The sequence below is a fragment of the Antedon bifida genome, chromosome 9, assembly GCF_963402885.1.
Source record: "Antedon bifida chromosome 9, ecAntBifi1.1, whole genome shotgun sequence".
Taxonomy (NCBI): Eukaryota; Metazoa; Echinodermata; class Crinoidea; order Comatulida; family Antedonidae; genus Antedon; species Antedon bifida.
In genome coordinates, this window is record NC_136234.1 from 14,117,258 (window position 1) to 14,137,636 (window position 20,379).

The 20,379-nt window shown below is 32.8% G+C and overlaps 1 protein-coding gene across 2 annotated transcripts; it reads right to left on the reverse strand.

The window, feature by feature from the left end:
• Nucleotides 1-172: 172 nt before the first annotated feature.
• On the reverse strand, nt 173-17,273 carry LOC144851579 (putative lipid scramblase CLPTM1). Of its 2 annotated transcripts, none has more exons than XM_078709104.1 (14): nt 17,145-17,273; nt 16,170-16,379; nt 15,311-15,469; nt 12,291-12,408; nt 11,818-11,903; nt 11,462-11,582; nt 10,634-10,733; nt 9,948-10,089; nt 9,349-9,442; nt 8,504-8,694; nt 8,053-8,148; nt 7,089-7,224; nt 5,719-5,886; nt 173-5,285 (listed from the first exon to the last, which is right to left on the reverse strand). In XM_078709104.1, the coding sequence occupies exons 1-14, from the start codon at nt 17,199-17,201 to the stop codon at nt 5,017-5,019; spliced, it is 1,947 nt and encodes a 648-aa protein (XP_078565230.1). In that variant the 5' UTR covers nt 17,202-17,273; the 3' UTR covers nt 173-5,016. The 2 variants fall into 2 exon arrangements, with proteins under 2 accessions (XP_078565230.1, XP_078565231.1); XM_078709105.1 differs by having other exon boundaries at nt 16,170-16,376; nt 17,145-17,267.
• Nucleotides 17,274-20,379: the final 3,106 nt, after the last annotated feature.

The following is a 20,379-nucleotide window of genomic DNA, read 5'->3' on the forward strand; positions in this document are numbered from 1 at the left end:
TACTCAAAAGAACGAGTAAACAAAAAGACAAAGAGGGCGGTAGATTTTTAAAGAACAATCTGAGAGACGCATGTACCCGCTAAAAAGTAAAATCGACCACAACAAAATCGATTAAAAGTTTACAATGCAAATCAGGAAGCGGAAACAACAAAAACAACCATTAATTTCGTGTCATTCACCCTTTATTTATGTATTTTATGATTCACTAACAAGATTACTGGTACAAAAATACCCTCTTTATAATTTATTCACTGATTGGCCTAATATAATATTATAGGCGTGGACTTTACGGACCAGCACTCACTGTCATGACTGAGATGAAATAAATGTTATTGTACATGATCAATATATTATATTTTAAGCTTAAACCAGCCAAAATGTGAATAGTTGACACTGGGAAATATAAGGCCTACCTACTAAATAGTAAAAGTTAACACCATTTTGGATAGGGACTGGTAATTTCTATATTAAATACGGACAGGACTTGCCCAGCCTACTGTACATATAGAGACTCTCTCTCTCTCTCAACATGTTTACTTTTATAATTAACTAATTTATAGGCTTACCTGGTCAAAATCACAATTTTAAATATACAAAATACAATATATATATAAACACAGAATTAACAGCAATACTTATTATGCTTAAAGTTGGATTGAATGAAAAAGTAAATTACGTTTTAATTGGTTCTTCTTTTATTTTTTCTAACCATAAAAATTAAAATACTCAAGCACTGATTCTTCACTGTCCGATGGATTTAAAACGAATAATCGTCGACTTGTAAGTATTAACAATCCTACGGCCACTTTCTATAAACGCTCGATCCGAATCCAGTTCAGTTCATCTTTAATGAATTTACTCAATTTAGAGAGCAGAGCAACGACTTGACATAAACCATACAATGCCGGCATTATGTCAACATCAGCATCGTAAAGAATAAACATTTCTGGTAACATACATCGAATTTGCAACTAAATTAACATTTTCAAGACAATATTAATTTCGAGCTGTCGTGTGCTGTTTACAATAGAAAAGGTATACTAGTATAGTTTTATATTTAACATCATTTGTTGAGTTAATTGGAGCACTAGTGAAATTACTGTAAGTTCACGGGTTTTTCTCTGATTTAGGCCTAATATTAATGATTTTCGATTCTTTACAAAAGCAAAAGTTGAAAAAAAATTTCAATCTATCATCACAATTAAAATAATCTTTATTAATTAACAGACAAAGTAGTTGCAAAATAACGGTAAATATGTTAGATCTAATAAATCTCTGGTTGAGAATTTTGGCGGGATTTTCAAACCGCATTCTAACCTGGTGGTTCTCGTTTAAATCGTATCCGTAACCTTTTCGATACGAGCTGAGGCCGCGGCTGAACATGGACTGATATAGTAAGTAATAGTAATATTATTTAAAGTTTGCGATTTATGTGATCAGGTTAGTTAATTAGATCGTAGAGTGTTAAATTAACAATATACAGTGAAATGAAATATTGACGAACAAAATAATTGAAAAAGGTAATTCAAATATTCGGAACAAAATGTCAACAAATATTTAGGCTGACCCAAATAAGAAATAAAAAAAACACATAGGAAACATACACCAATAGTGTTTTCCGAATTAAGGCTTCGCACTTTAAAAACTATAATGCTCCGTTCTGAACAATTGTGTGCCCTAAAGTTTTTCGATGAAATAACATTTGAGTGAATTAACCATTTTCCCATTCGGTTTCTACTTTAAATCCAAAATCACATCCTAAAATTTAATTTCTTATAGTCTATTTTACACATCGGGGTGCGATCGCCGAATAAATTGCTCGGCAGCAGAAGGTATGATCTTATACACAACTCCGTTACTGTAACATACACAATGTGTACGAATATTTAACATTTTTATTTTATTTCAAAAAGAAATAAATGTAATTTTAAATTGAATTATCAAAGTATTATAATATTAATATATAAAATAGTAAATTTTGTTTTAATCTTAAAGGATGCTTATTTATTGCAATTGGCTTTACAAAACATTGTTTTTCTTAATATTGTGATACAGTTGAATAAATCGGGAGATATTGATGACTATATGTCGAGTTATATCATTTTATTATCGCGTTTTCCATTTCGACTGATCGTCATGGCGAGACGAAATTATAAACACTACTGTCACGCTTACAAGTAGGAGAAATTACTTATAATTATCATCCGAGAAAGTAAGCCGATGTCACTGGAGAGTTCGTCTCCGCTCCTCCATTCGTGAATCACCAAGAGGGTATTTTAAGGGAAACGCCGATAATTGGGTGGGTAAAAGTTGACGAGACGGTCCCTCTATGCAAATCAAGGTCCACATTTTACTTTATACACTTTATTCACCAATCACACTTAAGTGAGATATTTCTCTTAAATTGTATTCACTTAGGCTTAGATAGATTTAAAAAAAATTGTTTATGGCGTTTTGGTGGATTTTGAAATAAGGGGCTGACATTAAGTGGCGAGCTTAACATAATGACCTATGCTTTGACTTTATACACCAATCACTCTTAAGTGAGATATTTCCCTTAAATTGTATTCACTTAGGCTTAGATAGATTTAAAAAAAATTGTTTATGGCGTTTTGGTGGATTTTGAAATAAGGGGCTGACATTAAGTGACGAGCTTAACATAATGACCTATGCTTTGACTTTATACACCAATCACTATTAAGTGAGATATTTCCCTTAAATTGTATTCACTTAGGCTTAGATAGATTTTTAAACATGTTTTAGGGCGTTTGGTGGATTTTGAAATAAGGGGCTGACATTTAGTGGCGAGCTTAACATAAATGACCTATGCTTTGCAATGCAGTTTTCTAAATGTTAGGGTGGAGTAGGAAGCTGGGTCCAATCGATTCAGCATGTTGGCCTACACGATCCCCTGGAAAGACTATCTACAACATATTTGGCAATTGGAACTTCTTTTTAATGGTAATCACATAAACACAGTTAACACAACAAGTGGTACTGGTGGTTGTCTAATTATTGCCAAATATTAAAACATTTTATTACACCCATAACAAAATATAGTTAAAGATAATTACATACAACAAATTAGTCACATTTTCCATGATTCAATCGTATAATACTCTAGAGCGCTGTTAATAAATCTTATCAGTGCATTTACTTATTTGAGTGAAAACACAATATTAATATTACTCTTTAAATTTGCTAGTCTAAAGATAGATGAAAGGATAGGCAGTCTTCAGTCGCTCTTACACGATACGGTGGTACAGTACTATTGCTTGAAATTGGGGCAGTGATTTGTTGGTATTTGTTTCAATAATTTGAGAAGATAACATCTCCTTTTTCAGTCACTCTTAACATGATCATACATTTATATATACTATATCTTTATGCAAGCAATGAATTTCCGAAACGACCAATAAAGATAATTCAAATTGAATTGGTATTTCGAAATTTGGGGAGCAGCCAAAATGTTATGCAGTCAATTCTTTGAGGAGATTACGCTAAATTTTACAAACATCAATTATGCTACTAGAGTTTAGTTACTACTTGCTATTACCACAACAGAGGTTGGGTTTAATTGCTCCGACAACAACTGAAAATGTTAACAATTTTAATTGCAAACTCCCAGATTACAAATGCTCAATGCGAAAGAGGTATTTTCATACCTAACATACGCAATTACAGAACGACAGCGTTTCATTATTAACAAACAAATTAAAATACGGACAAATCTTTAAATTGATTGTTAGTTTTTTTGTTGCTATGTCTACATGCAACATTACATTATATAAAAAATATATTGTCTTAATCGTTTACGTTAAAGATGCATTGTCCCCCAAAAACATGAAAAATGAAGATTAATAAAATCAGACTTTGAATAGGCCATTTCTTAATTTTACAAAGTTAATCACTTCCGTAGAAAAAAAAAACCTGAACAAATATTTTCACTTATAAAATGACAAAATAAATTGTTAAATTCAACCAAAAACCTATTGGCTGGCAGCCAATGTGACTATTTTTTGCTATAAATTGCAGTTTTTTTTAAGTAAATAACTATTATGTGACATTAAAATGGCATATTCAAAAAAAAAAAATTTTCAGAACAGAATTTTAACGTTGAATGGAGAGTATGGAAAAACTTGGTTAGACTAATTTACAGTCACAGGCCCTCACTGAACTTTCTAATTTTGCACATAATCGATTGAATTATAGCAGCATACTTCAAATTCTCATGAATATAACATTCAATATAAAAAGAAATCGTAAGTGACCTATTAAAACAAGACTTTAAAAACAAACGCACATCCATGAGTACATGATACCAGGGAAGAGGGAAATTACATTTTAATTAATTTGTTCACTCTTCCCTGATGATAACTACAATGTTCTAGGTACACATGTAATATCAACTTGTGGCTAATTTCTTTCAAATAACTACAACTACAGTTAACTGTTAATAACAGGCCTGTAAACATGATAGGTGGAACATTGAAAAGGGGCTAGGCTTCCTATGGAGGGTCACAGGAACCAAGTGCACTATCTTACATGGCTATGCCTACAATATTGTGCACAGTAGGCCTAGGCTACAAAAAGCCGTTGCCAAAATAGAAGTTCGGATAGAGAAACAAATTTTGTTAATGTTGTACTATTTCCATGATTGATAATGTTAAATAGGTTTTTGGGCCCCTAATCTAAATGAAGATTTTTTCATACAACTTATTATACAGGAGAACCCCTATTAAGAGAACACCGTTAGGACTCAAAATAATGTCCTCTTTTGAGGGGGTCCACTAAATAAGGGTTGACTGTAGTGTAAAAACATATCCTTCCTTTGTTCATCATGAATAACTGTCCCCTTTATAGGGGTTACCCATCCCTTTTCTACTCTATTATAAAATTAAAAACAGAACATAATCTAATACAATTTACCAAGATATAAAAGAAAGCTTGCACCCAATATATATATATAACACAGACACCTACAAGGGTTTACGAGGACAATCACAAGGTCAAAGGTTAATCTTCCTTCTTCTCTGTGGCTGACTTGGATGGGGCAGGTTTAACTTTGACATCTTCACTAGGACTTTCAGTTTCTTTCTTCTCAACGGCTCCTTCGGCACCTTCCACTGCCTGTGGCGGTTTCTCGCCGTTGGCGCCTTCCACTGCCTGCGGCGGTGTCTCGCCATTGGCGCCGTGCATTTCTCCGGTCGTACCAAACTCGTTGACCCTGGAGTAGTCGATAGGATAGATCCATCGTTGGTACAAATAAATAAGAAATATGACATCTAAAAAAGATACAAAAGTAATATAAATATGGCTTGTGAACAAAAAAATCATGGAAAAATATTATTATACATCAGCAAGGAATGTATTTTTATAAATATGTTGTTTTTTTTCAATATATCATTTCAATACCAATACAGTAGAACCATTTCTATGGGGACACTTTTCTGTGAAACAACAAGAGGCGCTGTACTCCCTTTTGAGGGGAAACACCCATTAATGGGATACTTTGATGAGTCCTAACAGTGTCCCCTTTATAGAGCTTCTACTGTATGCAAAACTATACTGTGTATAATCCCATGTTAAATATAATTCCCAGCCCCTAATTTAGGCAAAATTCGGACACAAGACTTTGGTAAATCCATAACACAATCTAATTTTATACCCAGGCTCCCTGGGAGTACACTAGGTCATATACTAATATATGCCACCTACCATCTCTAAGACATCCAATACGATAAAGTGTTGGCATTTGGATTACGAATGCGAAGATGTCATCTATAAACGTATTAAGAGCTTTGTATGTTAACATCCGCCACGGTAGATGAGCTATGGATTTCATCTTGTAATTTATAAACAGCTGAGGAGTCATCATAATGAAACCTAATGCCAAGAAAGAAATATGAGAATACAAAATACATTCAAAGTGTTGTAACATATTATCATATACTATACTGATTTATAGAGCGCTTTTCCAAAAAAGACCAAAGCGCTGTACATTAATTAGAGCAGTATATCTAATCTAAATCTAAATTATTCCTTAGGGAAAAGAAAACTCTTTAACAATTCTTTAAAACATTGTACACTTGGAGCTATACACACATTAATAGGTAAATTGTTCCATAACTTAGGTCCAATGACAGAAAATGATTTATCACCAAATAGTCTACTAGTTTTAGGAACAGCAAGACTACGCAAGTAATATCTTGTCTAGATCTGAGTCCCTGGCGACCAGGGTTATACTTCTGAATTAGTTCAAAACTAATTATTATTACTACTATGCTCTGTCAAATATACCCAAATATGGTAGTGATATGACATCATTTTGTCCATATATGGGCACATCACATTTTTTTGTCACATAAAGTTTGATTGTGTAGACAGAGCTTTAGGAGTGTTTGGGTTTTGTGTTGCAATGCATAGGAAGTATACTTCAATTAAATTCTTATTTCGGACAAACTGTCCATACATATAAATACAAACAAGAGAAAAGAGATACATTGCATTCTGTAACAAATGATGGAGAGGACCAAGAATTATTCGTTGACACATATGATATAGTGTCTCTCTCCATTTAAAACACATTCTGGAATCCATCAATATATTCATATATATATATAAACACAACAGGCAAAGAACATTAATTCTAAACCGCCCGGTGATATACTGAAATTTAATTAATTAATTTGAAACGATAAAGATGAGGAAATCTGTGAGAATGAGAAAAAGTCACTCCAAATATATATATAATTTATCATATTTTTTTGCAACAACCCTTCAGATCACATACCTCTGGAGTAGTGTTAAGGATCTAAGTTAATTGGTCTGATATTTACCATACTCTTACGTAATTGTATTTTATGTAGGCAAATAAGTCTCATTTATGGCTCGAACCCCGACCTCCAGATCACTAGCCTGCCGTTTATACCTCTGGACCACTATCAAAAAAAGTGTGATGTACCCAAATATGATAGTGATATGCCACAAATATGGTAGTGATGACATCATCATGTCCATATTGTCAAGTTTGATAGTGTAGACAGAATTTTAGGGTAACATTCAAGGGTATACACATGTGTTCTTACCAAAAGTGAGAAGGAATCCATATAACATGTTTAACACCCACGAATACCAGCCTTTATGTTCTTGATAGAAAAGTGAATAAATGGCATAACCAGCTAACAATGGATACAGCAACCAAGACAAGTACTTAAATGCCATCTGAAAAAAAAAAAGATATCATATCATAATAATAACAGGACACTATACAGGCAATATTTATTAGTTTGTTATTTTATTATATAATTCATGTAAATAATGAAAGCAATATTATGTTCAAAATGTAAAACTATACAATTTTATCAAAGTATTCAAACAAAGCACAATCTTGCAATGCAATATACCATTTTATCATTATTATACCGAATCTCAATTTTTAATACTGAATAAATATCAATCTTTATATCCTTTTAGCTCTGTAATATAAATTTTCTCTGTATACATATTTGTTTTATCTAGATTTCAACACAATATCAAAATATTTTATATAATCTTTTAACCTCAGTCTGTGTAATATCACTTAAATATTCATTGATAGATAGATAGACATATATAACCTTTACCATATTGTTTTTCATTGCAATAAAAGTGGGTTGCCCCCACAAAAGAGAAAAAAAAAATAACAACAGGACACTTAGCACGCCTTGCCAAGATAGGAACTCGTAACAGCCCTTTGATCTTATGTCTGGCAGCGACAAATACGAACATAGTACTGTACTATGTACATAATTCTCCGCGGTGTGGTACTGCTCGCGTCGCAGCCGCAGATAAACCCTTTGATCTCCAGAACTCAGTATCCTGCTGTTGTATCAACTATCCTAAAACTGGGAGATATCTATTTAAGTTCATGATAGTGTAGACAGAGCTTAACATGCCTGAACTTATTCCATCAAATCATCAGAAGTTAAATTAAGTTTAATCGGACACAAAAGACATTTTAGTAGTTGCTAATGTTTAAATAATTTGTTTTAATTTTATTTTCTTACTAACCTTGTCAAACTGTTTTGTTTCTGAATCGACATATGTTGATTTATCTTCGTAAGTTATCCATGGTAAAAATCCCAAAAAATGACGATCAGGATCAATCTAAATAAAAAGTGGTGACAAAATCAAATTATTCAGGGCATTTGTCAAACTCTCAATTCAAACAAGAATAATAAACACATCACACATTCAACTTGGTGGCACCATTCATGACATTCCCCCGGACAGATAGACAAAAGTTCCGAGACACAAATTACAAGTAAAGCTCTCTACACTATCAAACTAGTTTGACCAAAAAAGTATAATGTGCCCAAATATGGTGGTGATATGCCTAAATATGGTAGTGATATGACATCATCATGTCCATATGTGGGCATATTTGTCACATAAGGTTTGATAGTATAGACAGAGCTTTAGGATTTACCTCAAAATAAATTCTGTTTATATACCCACTAACCTTAATTGTAACAACTTTAGTTATTTTCCAACAGTCGATTAGAAGACCAATAAAGATACTGACTTTGATAACAAAGTTTGTCTCATTATCAAGAATATATAAAAGAACGATTAGCGACTGGAATACGCCAAAGAACACCGAGCGCACAGAAAGGCCCTCCAACGACTTGCGGTTGTTCCAAAACTGAATGTCTGAAAAAGAGGAGACAAACGATGAGGTGCTTACAAAATACCACTATGTTATCTGACATCCACACTGTCCTGTAAGCAAGATGACATTATTTGTTATACATACTGTACTGCAACCCAGGACCCCAGAGCTTAAGGCACCCAGAGCATGAGCAGTCCAATGCAACTACTCATCGTTGAAGGGCCCCTTAAGTGCCTTTTCCCCCAGTGTTATGTCGCTGATTTCATGTCTAGTCTGTAGGTTTATTAAGTGTACCAACTAAGCCAACCAATTTTATGTTCAACTGGTTGACTATACAACATGGTCAGTATGATAAGCATGTGGTCATACAATATTTACATAGTTAGCAACTGCAAAACAGTTCTGAAGACAGAAGAGCATTTATGAATTTATCAGATCTATAACTCAAACATGTACATAACAGCTTGTACAGTCTTACCCACTCCTGTACAGCCACAGATTGCACTTAAGCATGGTTCCCATTACCACGCAACACAAGGACTTAAGCCGTAACGCAAGCGAATTGACCAATCACAAGGAACGATTTGAATAATACATCGCTTGGATTGGTCTATTTGCTTGCGTTGCAGCAGACGTCTTTGCGTTGAGTGCGAAGTGGGAACCAAGCTTTATAGATGGACTATTTGACAACTTACCATTCTTAAAAGCAAGAAACTCAAACACACTGTGTACAATAGACACAATAACTGTTAGTCCAAGAAGATATGGATTTGTGTCCAGCATAGCTCTCTGAAAAAACAAATTACATATTTAAACTGTACAAAGAGAAATATATAGATAATAGATCATTTAAAGATAAAATACAGAGCCGCGGCAAGTAATATAGGTAGGATTAGTACAATGCCATTTACATCTTTAATCAACATGACACTAAGCGCGCCTAAGAATGCCTTTTGCCAAATTTGCGAAGAACGTCACAAACATCACAAGGTCCTCCAAGGTTTTTATGGTTGTTTACTAGGCCTATGTGGAATAGGAATAGAATTACATGCACTCTTTAATAGATGCATCACTTATTACTGATTTACAGCAATGGGCAAAGGATTCATCAAGCAAGTATAACACAAGTTGAATAAAAAGTCACCTAAGAAATGCTGTAAGCTGTTTTCAACTCGGCGTACAGCTAAAACGCGTAGTGACAGCACTTTTATTTCTTTTCTATGGAACACATAAAACCCAAAGAGATACGTTTCTGTTGTTTGTGACAAGCCGTGTATTTGTTCATTAACTTTACCTTAAAACTATCCTGATCCCCCTCTGAATCTACGCTATCCTCACCAAGTAACATACTCCATTGGGATTTCATTCCCTGGGCGGCATAAAACTGCCACTTCATCAATGACAACGGGTAAAAGGTCAACGACAATGTCAATTTCCTGAAATCAATAATAAATAAATTATAATATCATTATATAATAATAATAAATTTAACTAATGAATTTGTTTATAATCATATTTTAGTCTTAGTTTTAGTTTAGACTCTAATTTAATAATAGATAGAGCAGAACAATTAATACGGTTCTTTTTCTGTGGATGTTGTTGTACTCAATAGGATAAAATATCTTAACTTAATTTTGACGGAACACCAACCAAATCAAGCATTTTTTAAATGGGGGGAAATCAACAGGGGAAATTAATAGTTTGTTAAAAACAGATAGCAAGTAGTAGTAGTAGTTCATGCTTGAATTTTAGTTGTAAAGGGGGGGGGGGCATACAGCCCTAGTCTTGGGTCTGCTAATAAAACCCTTAATAACCTCCTAGTAGCTGTTTAAAGATCTTACAAAATCGCCAATAACTTATTAAACTTTCCGCGTTAAATGTTTTAGAAATATAAAGAGCAATTCAAAAATCTGCTTTCTGCACAAGATAAATATATTCTATACAGCCAACTTTCAGGTTACGAAAATGAAAAATACTTACGGTGTTGTGTCATTAATAGGTGTATAATCACTCATCATGTTCCAGTAATCATTAATATACACAACAGGATAGTAATTACCAGATGGATGGAACTTAATATCTGTAACCAAATAATAATACAGTAATATAATATATACTATGGCAATAAGGAATGTAAAAGATTTATACTACTGTATCTTAATAATGGAGAATCTAATATTTATCAAATCTATTTATTTCACAACTCAACAAATGATAATGATGCAATTTGACACCAGCCTACATTTTTAAATTGCAGAAATGATTATTAATAGGGAGCTTTCGCGTGAGCACGTAAACATTCTACTCGTTTGCATAACAGCGTAGTTCAGTGAACAGTTGCGCTAACGTACCTGTTTGTTTTGATTTCCCCTCGACAGGAAGTGTAGAACCCAACGCATGTGTAGCGCACGCAACAAACGGCACTCACATGGAATACCTTGGGCTTACAGACTAGGCCTAGCTAGGCCTGTTTAATCATGCATATTGGCCCTTGGGTGATAAATAGGATATTGCAATGAACAATTCTTATTGTTTGGCTTAATTAAAAACATAACTTTAAATATACCATTTGTTTTCTTAATTATTTGGCAGAAATTTAATGATTTTTCCATGTTTCGATACCCTTTGGTTATTGTTTTTCATTGACGCTATTTTTCAGAAATAAGGTTCTTGACGCACGTAAATATAGATTGTCGTAATGCTTGAGCACACGCAGATCGATTTGTTTTCAAAGAAGACAGCTTGCGCATTGCATGTTTGGAAATAGCGTTAAAGTTCACTATTTATATATTACTGGTGTATACATACATTCGTCCAGTGGTTGTGGTATAGAGCCACGCCTCCACGGAGTATGGTCATCGATAATGTTAACGGTCAAATTAGGATGCCAATGCGATAAAATCTCAACAGGACCTTCTTCTTCGGCTCTCTAAATAAAAATAAACACAATTCATACAGAAATATGGCATGTACTTGGATAAAGATGGTTTTGTCTACTTTTAATAAAGTCTTCTATAGACACATTATACTCTGTGATCCCCTGGGGTGGAATGGGGTTATTAAAAAAAATTGCTATGGTGTTTGAGCTCAATACTGAGTGATAATAATAGAGTGAATAGATAACATTTTGAAAAGAAGAATATAAATTATTAATAGGATCTTACTTTAATCATCTCTTCACTTGCATCTGTCTCTCCAGTCAACAAATTCCTTGTCTTCTGAAAACTTCTCTTCTTAAATTTATTTAATTCTAAAAGACAAAAATTATACGCAATGTCGAATTACTTCACATGCATTATTACTGATGAAAATGACACAAAATGGCTGATGTGTACCACATGACTCTAAAGATTCACCTTTTATTGCTGATGAAAATGACACAAAATGGCTAGTGTGTTCCACTATCACATAATTGCTGATGAAAGTGACACAACATGGCTGATGTGTACCACATGACTCTAAAGATTCACATTTTATTGCTGATGAAAATGACACAAAATGGCTAGTGTGTACCACTATCAATTTCTCTCACTATACAATTTAAACTATAGATAACACTTTTATTTTTAATCGGCTCCCAGCCATGTCTGCGTGGCACAAAAATGTTCACGCTAGTTAAACAAGACATTCAACTTACGTTTAGACTGATACACTGTATATTTTTTAGCATATTTTCCTTTCTTGCTAGGATCTGGAGAATACCCACTTTTGGTGAAGTATATATGTATGTAAAGAGTTCCATTATTTATCACATCCTAGAATGCAAATGTCATCATTAAATCATATATCTTAATAATAGCCATATTTTAGTCCATTTTCCTTCTACAGGTCAATTTACACATACGAGCGATAACAGTAATAACAAATATATAATTGTTAATCCTGATCACCATTTAAACAGAACGCGGAGCAGATGGGCATTTTTTGCTTAGGAGAGATGCAAATTCTACGTAGGACAAGCTACGCAGTTTTCCGCTTAGCGTTACTGCTCGTCTGTGTAGATTGAACTTAATGATAATCAAAGTTACCTGCAATTTGGCACTTTCTCATTTTGAAGGGTTTAGGCTAGATTATATGTAGTTAATATTATAAGCTCTATAAAATGTAGAACATGCATTTACAGTAAGAGATGAAACACAATTTGGAAGAAAAAGAGAAAATTTAGGAAGATAGGTTATCAAATTTATATTTTGTATCAAAATATTTCAAGGGTAAATAGAATTGCCATTTGAAAGCCTTTGGGGCACAAAATATTTCAGAACTGTGCACTATAGTAGAATACCCAATGAATGATGGATGGGATTTGGCATCAATACTGTAGTAAATTCTTAACATAAACAAATTCACAACATATTATATAAATATGTTATTCAAAGTTCTATAACACACTTAAATTGAATTCACACATCAAAATTGCATTAAAGTTTAGGAAACAAGTTATTATGGTAATTACACATAGGATATCCATAAATTAGAACAAGTTTAAATTGACAGATAAAGTATAAATGTTGAGTTATACATACAGTATCAAGAGACTACTGAATTAACATGACATCTAAATATATATAGTAATATTTAATTATGATATTACTCAGTCATAATATATCAAATCTATTTATATTATTATATTGAGGGCAGTGTTTTACTTTATGCAACTGCCAAATGCTAAACACAGTGCAAATCACAACAATCAGTGTAAAGCTTCATCTACACTATCAAACTAGTTTGACATTCAACAAAAGTGTGCTGTGTCCAAATATGATAGTGATATGACAAAAAATGATAGTGCTATGACATCATCATGTCCATATATGCGCACTCACATTTTTTTGTCATTTGTTAGTTAGTGTAGACAGAGCTTAAAATGATTTAGCATTTTCAAATTGTATGTGAGATCGAATATAAAATACTGTAGTATATCATAACACAATGAAAGGCATAATACATTTAAATTGAGTACAGATGATTAGAGTTCAAATGATTATTATTATTATCTTTTTTTTCTTAATACTGGGTAGCCTCTTCAGTCAAAACTGTTCTCCCAGAGGGCCTAGTTATGATCAGTGGCTATGTGTGACTGGCTGTGTGTAACCCCCTACTCGTCTCGAAAGATGTACTAGGTTCTTTAAAGTGCACATGAGCTAGATGTGTACACTATCCTTATCAGAGAAGAAAGCATACTAAGACACCATTTTTACAAACATTAATGGAAGAAAATTAACGGAAATTACTATTGGGTAAAATATTTATATTTAATATAAGATGAAAATCCAACTTTATACAGGAATTACAATTCCTGTCTTGCTCTTTCCAAATTAGGGATTTAATTTTAAAAGCCTGGGAGCCAAAAAATGTAAAGCATAATTTTAATAAAATACTGATAACATATTCTTTATTGGAGACATAAACCAAAGGTGGTCGTAAAGTGTATCCGAAATCCTCATAGTATAATCCCACCCCTAGAACACGAAACTGGGTTGAATTTGGGGGTGGGACTATACCCGGAAAAACCCTGGTTCAGGAAAAATGATTGGGAAGTATTTCCTGTAAAAACACATCTGAACTAGCTAGAGAGAGACATATAGTACATCAGGATCAAAAATCAACACTGGGACTATCCCACGGATATGCCTGTTTAGTCCCTTTCTCACAGAGCTGTGTGCCAGGAATATTGCGGGAATATACCATTACCATGCCGGTATGGTTTTCTGTGAGAACGGGTCGTCTTGGCATTATGCCGGCATCGACATGCTTTAGACCTAGTAATATTACTAGAGATATTCCAGGCAATGCCAGACGGGCATTCTGTGAGAACGTAACGCCGTTATATTCCGGGGTTATATTTAATTCCCCGTCAAGGCTTTGACACCTTGCGCAGTCAAGTGTATCACTTTGGCGCCGATTCAATTCAATTAACAATAATAATGTCGAACTGAAGGGATAATGAGATAAGAGAGCTGCTTAAAATAAGGGGACAAGAAGAAATTTGTAGCATAATCTATAGGCCATACTTTGTTGGTGCCTGACCCTTCGTCGCCTTGTAAATTGTGTTTTACAGATTGCCGATGACGGCTAATTAATTGCTGTACCTGTATAATATATGCACAATATACTGTACATAGCATGTATTGCATAAATATGCTATAAAGGAAGATAATAATCTGTAACTTAAAATTCGCCGCCATATATCGCTAGACAAAAATAAAAACAATAAAGGACGCCCTCAATAATTATTTTGTCAGAGATTTTTTATTGGCCGAATATGCCCGACTCCTTTCTCACAGAAAGCCGGTATATACCGGTTATATTTCCGGCACGATAGTTCGATGAGAATGGGTATATGCCGGTAACGATACCGGCACGACGCCAGCATAATACCGGTATATTGCAGGCACATCTGTGAGAAAGGAGTTTTGTGAAATAAAGGCATAAAGTAGGAGGTGGGATTAGACCTGAAGTGAAATTATACCAGACATATAGTAATTAACAAAATAAAATTGTTTAAAGCTAGTTTGACAAAAAAGTGTGATGTTGCCAAATAATATGGTGGTGATATGCCCAAATATGGTAGTGATATGACATCATCATGTCCATATATGGGCACATCACATTTTTTTGTCACATAAAGTGTGATAGTGTTTATTTCAAGCTTTATACCTGTGAAATTTCAAATTCATCAGTGTTAACAAAAGTTGAATCCCCAGTAGGTCCAGCATACCATTCTCCATACTCTATGTTGTCAAGCTCCCAAAATAAATATTTACTGTCATTAAATTGGGTAAATACTTCGTCTTCTGAGATATAGACACGCAAATCCTAACAGGAAAAAAAAGAAAGAAATTTGAAAAAAAAAAAAATTATTATGGGATCATACCACAGGTCAAGTTAAATATTGAATATCGAAACGTGGCAGGATATAGGCGCTTGACCTTTGACAAGATCGCCCTAAAATTTATAAATTTAAACTTATGATACTTAGTATTGTATATTCAGGAATAGCCGCTCCATAATCTCTTTGCTTTTCCTCTGTATATCTTTACTCTTATTAAAAGTTAATACTAACAAATTGTATTTTTTAATTATATTTATTGAATGTTTCTAACGATCAAATAACTGTTTTCTTATCGCAATTTATGTACAAAGTTAAAACGTCAGTATTTTTTAATAAAACATATACATCATGCATTTCTATCCTAACAAACTATTCAAAACTTTCTATTATTTTAAAGTTGAAGAAAGTCAGGTCCATTCTATAGTCGCCACAGATTGACTTCTTCTATGAATGGATGATTAGATGGGAACATGAATGCTAGTTGATCATTCGGGAAACACCTCTCGACGTTTTCAACCACATTCAACAAATAAAAATTATAACCCCTGTAGTTTGATATATAATATTTCATAAATGATAAAAATTATTTTATTTAAAAAAGACATGGCTGTTAAATTTCGCCTAAATCCGCGCCTGATAAATTATTTTATATTATAATTGTTTCACTACACCTTGACCACCTACCATGATTGTTCCGGATTTAAATAAGTTTTGAGACATTTTTCCTGCATCAGTGGACACGACACCAGAAGCACCTTCATCGGTGGTGGTAGCGGTCTGATTGGATGACCCACGAAAGTAACTCATAACTACATAAAATATCAACATTCTAAATGCAACGCCCTTGATCATATCCCATGTCGACTGAGGGCGCTGTTGTTGGTTTGGTTGCTGCTATAAAGAAATAAAAATAATATATTAATTTATATTTATGAATTTAATTATTTACAATGGAAAGAGGAAAATCAAACTAACTAAATGAAGAAATACAGTTTTTAAACAAATTAATAAAATTCAAAAAATAGTAATAAATCGGAACTGCTAATAATATAAGAAATTAATAAAAAATGATAATATAATTTTTTGTTATTATTTATAAAATAGGTTTTAGAAAGAAAACACTAACAAAAAATTATATTATCATTTTTTATTAATTTCTTATATTATTAGCAATTTACAAACTAGGCCTACATATTATTCTTTTATTTATACTTATTATCAAATTCACTTTTAGTTAAAGCCAGGCCAGATGGCAAACTGGCCACCATGCAAACTTAATAATATAATAAATATTTATTTCTATATCAATTAATAAATAATAATTCAAATACAATCATTAAAAAATCAAAATGAATTAATTAACTATAAATTATTATTTGTTATATTATTGAAGAATTGTTTGTGATGGTGGTTTTAGTTTTTGAATGCGATTAGTAAATGATTTCTTTGTTCAAATCTATAGGCGTGGCTATTGTCTACTACGTAGCCTCTAATAACAGTTAACACTCGCCACCCCAGCATGATGAAGTGTGTAGGCTAGGCCTACCAGCAGAGCTAATGAGTGCGAGTGATGATTATCTGGCCTGACTGGGGCGCCTAGGCCTACCTAGTCTAAAATAGTGTTTAATTCTACAGATTTACATATATAAGTGTACGTACTTGTTCATTTTGATTATTTGCTACTACAGAATTTCCTTCGGAACCAGTATCAGCCATGTTTATTCTTTAAACTATGGAATTAAAAGCCCAAACTAACGTTCAATAATACAAATGTGGACTTTTGATTCATCATAAAAAAGAGAAAGGTCAGTTTTGTTAGGTTAGTTTGTTTATGGCCATGTTCAATACTTCATTTTATATTATTTGAAATAGAAAAACAAAATTATAAATAATATTTATTCGTAATTGTTTATTATTATAGTGAAAATGCAAATAGAAATAATAATAATAACAAATAATAAAACTATAAATATAAATAACTATAAAAATAATAATTGGACCATGAGAAATAGGTCATTGTTGGTAAATGTCTCCCTCTGTCGTCTTCGTTACTTTGATGAGCTGAGTTTTTTTTCATTTTCTTCATAATTCTTCATTTTTGCGTTGAAAAACGAGAAGATTAGTACAAAGATCCTGTGTTTTGTAAGATTGTGCTTATGCTTCAAATTTAAATACTTAAGTTGTTATAGTTATATGTATTAATTTACATTAATTACATTACTACGGCCTACCTACTAGTAGGGGAGTATGGTCGAAGCGGCCGCCAACCAAAGCGGCCGCCAGTTTAATATTGTCATTTGTATGGAACGCCATGTGCGCTTTAATCTTTGATTGTCGTTGTCAACACCATGGCCTATGGCGAGTTGAGTTACAGCTGTATGTATGGTCAAACCAATAAATATAAGCCAAATCATGTACTATCGAATCTTTATATTTCTATAAAAATTAAGTTTGCCTGCCGATAAATTAATGTATATTTTATTTGTATTTTAATATTAACTAACTAAATATATTTACATATAGGCCTATAACTATCGAATCATTAATAATTTACGTTTGCATCATAATCTACGTACTATTGAACCTTTATATCTCATTTACTATTTATTTATTTATATCTCTTTTTTTTTAAATATTGGCAGTGAAGGGAAAAAATAACGTTGAACTAACCCGACGTTTCTCGAGCACTCTCCTATCGAATCTTTATATCTCATTTACATACTATCGAATCTTTTTACAGTATTGCAATAATAATTTACGTACGGTATTGCCGAATCTTTATATCTCATTTACATACTATCGAATCTTCATACAGTATTGCAATAATAATTTACGTACGGTATTGCCGAATCTTTATATCTCGTTTACTTTACTATCGAATCTTCATACAGTATTGCAATAATAATTTACGTACGGTATTGCCGAATCTTTATATATCGTTTACTTTACTATCGAATCTTCATACAGTATTGCAATAATAATTTACGTACGGTGTTGCCGAATCTTTATATCTCATTTACATACTATCGAATCTTTATACAGTATTGCAATAATACGTACGGTATTGCCGAATCGTTATATCTCGTTTACTTTACTATCGAGTCTTTATACAGTATTGCAATAATAATTTACGTACGGTGTTGCCGAATCTTTATATCTCATTTACATACTATCGAATCTTTATACAGTATTGCAATAATAATTTACGTACGGTATTGCCGAATCTTTATATCTCATTTACATACTATCGAATCGTTATACAGTATTGCATTAATAATTTACGTACGGTATTGCCGAATCTTTATATATCATTTACATACTATTGAATCGTTATTATACAATATTGTATTAATAGTTTGCGTACGGTATTGCCGAATCTTTATATCTCGTTTACCTACTATCGAATCTTTATACAGTATTGCAATAATAATTTACGTACGGTGTTGCCGAATCTTTATATCTCATTTACATACTATCGAATCTTTATACAGTATTGCAATAATACGTACGGTATTCCCGAATCGTTATATCTCATTTACACTGTACTATCGAATCTTGATTTTTTATTGATTAGTAATAGGGTGTGTTATACATTAAGTGTTATTCCATTGTAATACATTGTTTGTGTTTTCAATAAAGCAACATGGGGACGAAAACGCGACCTTCTACAGCACTTTTCCTGGCCGGCCGTGTAGTTATTAGCAGAAATTCGCGTAATTAATTAACGTACCGTACAGAAACTTGCATCTTATTTTAGTATTTAAAACTAATTTTAAATTGATCAATATTTATATATCTGAAGGTATAAAATAATTTAGGATATTAAATAAATAAATTGATGTCATCATGTTATTGTAATTATTATGATTGCGAACACTACTACAGTAGTTACTTTACTAATTAATTAATATACAATAACAAATATATATATTTTGATATACTTTATTGAAAATATATATATATTATTCTTAATAATTGGGTTATTATATATTATATTAATATACAATACAAACACCACAATGTATTTTATTGACTTTATTAAACATATCATTTAGTAGAACAGTTAAAGTAAGTAATCATCGATTCGCCATTTCGTTTAAAAGAACGTATCACATTCAATCTGTAAAAAAAGAGAATAAATTACATAATAATTTAGATTGTTATTTACGTCCGAGGTAAAGAAAACCTGTCGAAACAATGACAATCAAAGATTACAAAACAACGACAATCAAAGCGCACACGGCGTTCCATACAAATTACCGTTATTGAACTAGCGGCCGCTTTGGTTGGCGGCCGCTTCGACCGTAATCCCTAGTAGGCTGGCTAGGCTAGGTACACCACCGGTCAACCACGATAAGCCAACATCAGGAAAACCGCCGGTGTTTAGGGGCTTTTGTATGACCACAGTGTTTTCCAGAGTCGTTTCGTCTTCTTGTTGTTGTTGAATTTATTGGAAATCCGAATGATGGATCTGAATTGAAGCCTTTAATATTATATATACCATTATCAGAAACTTGTTAAATAGAGGCTTCTATTTTATTTGATGGATATTTCTGCCAATAATATTAATACTCAGAGTCATTGTTATTAATTGTTTTATATATATGCATAACATAGTGTATTGCATGAAAGCACATAATTTCCATAAAAAATGTAATCTAATAATATATTATTTGCTGTAGCACTAAACCAAAGGCCAACTAAGACAGCATTGTTTGACGAGCCCCGCGAGAAACGTCTTGACTTAGCGATGATGTCCGAGTTTAATCGAGACAGGTCGTTTATTGTCAGGCATAGTTTTTCAGGTCCTCAGGAGAACATTAAACATGTCGTACAATGCTGCCCGAGTTGGCATTAAGACATAGATTACAGTATATGGTTCTCATCAGCCGCA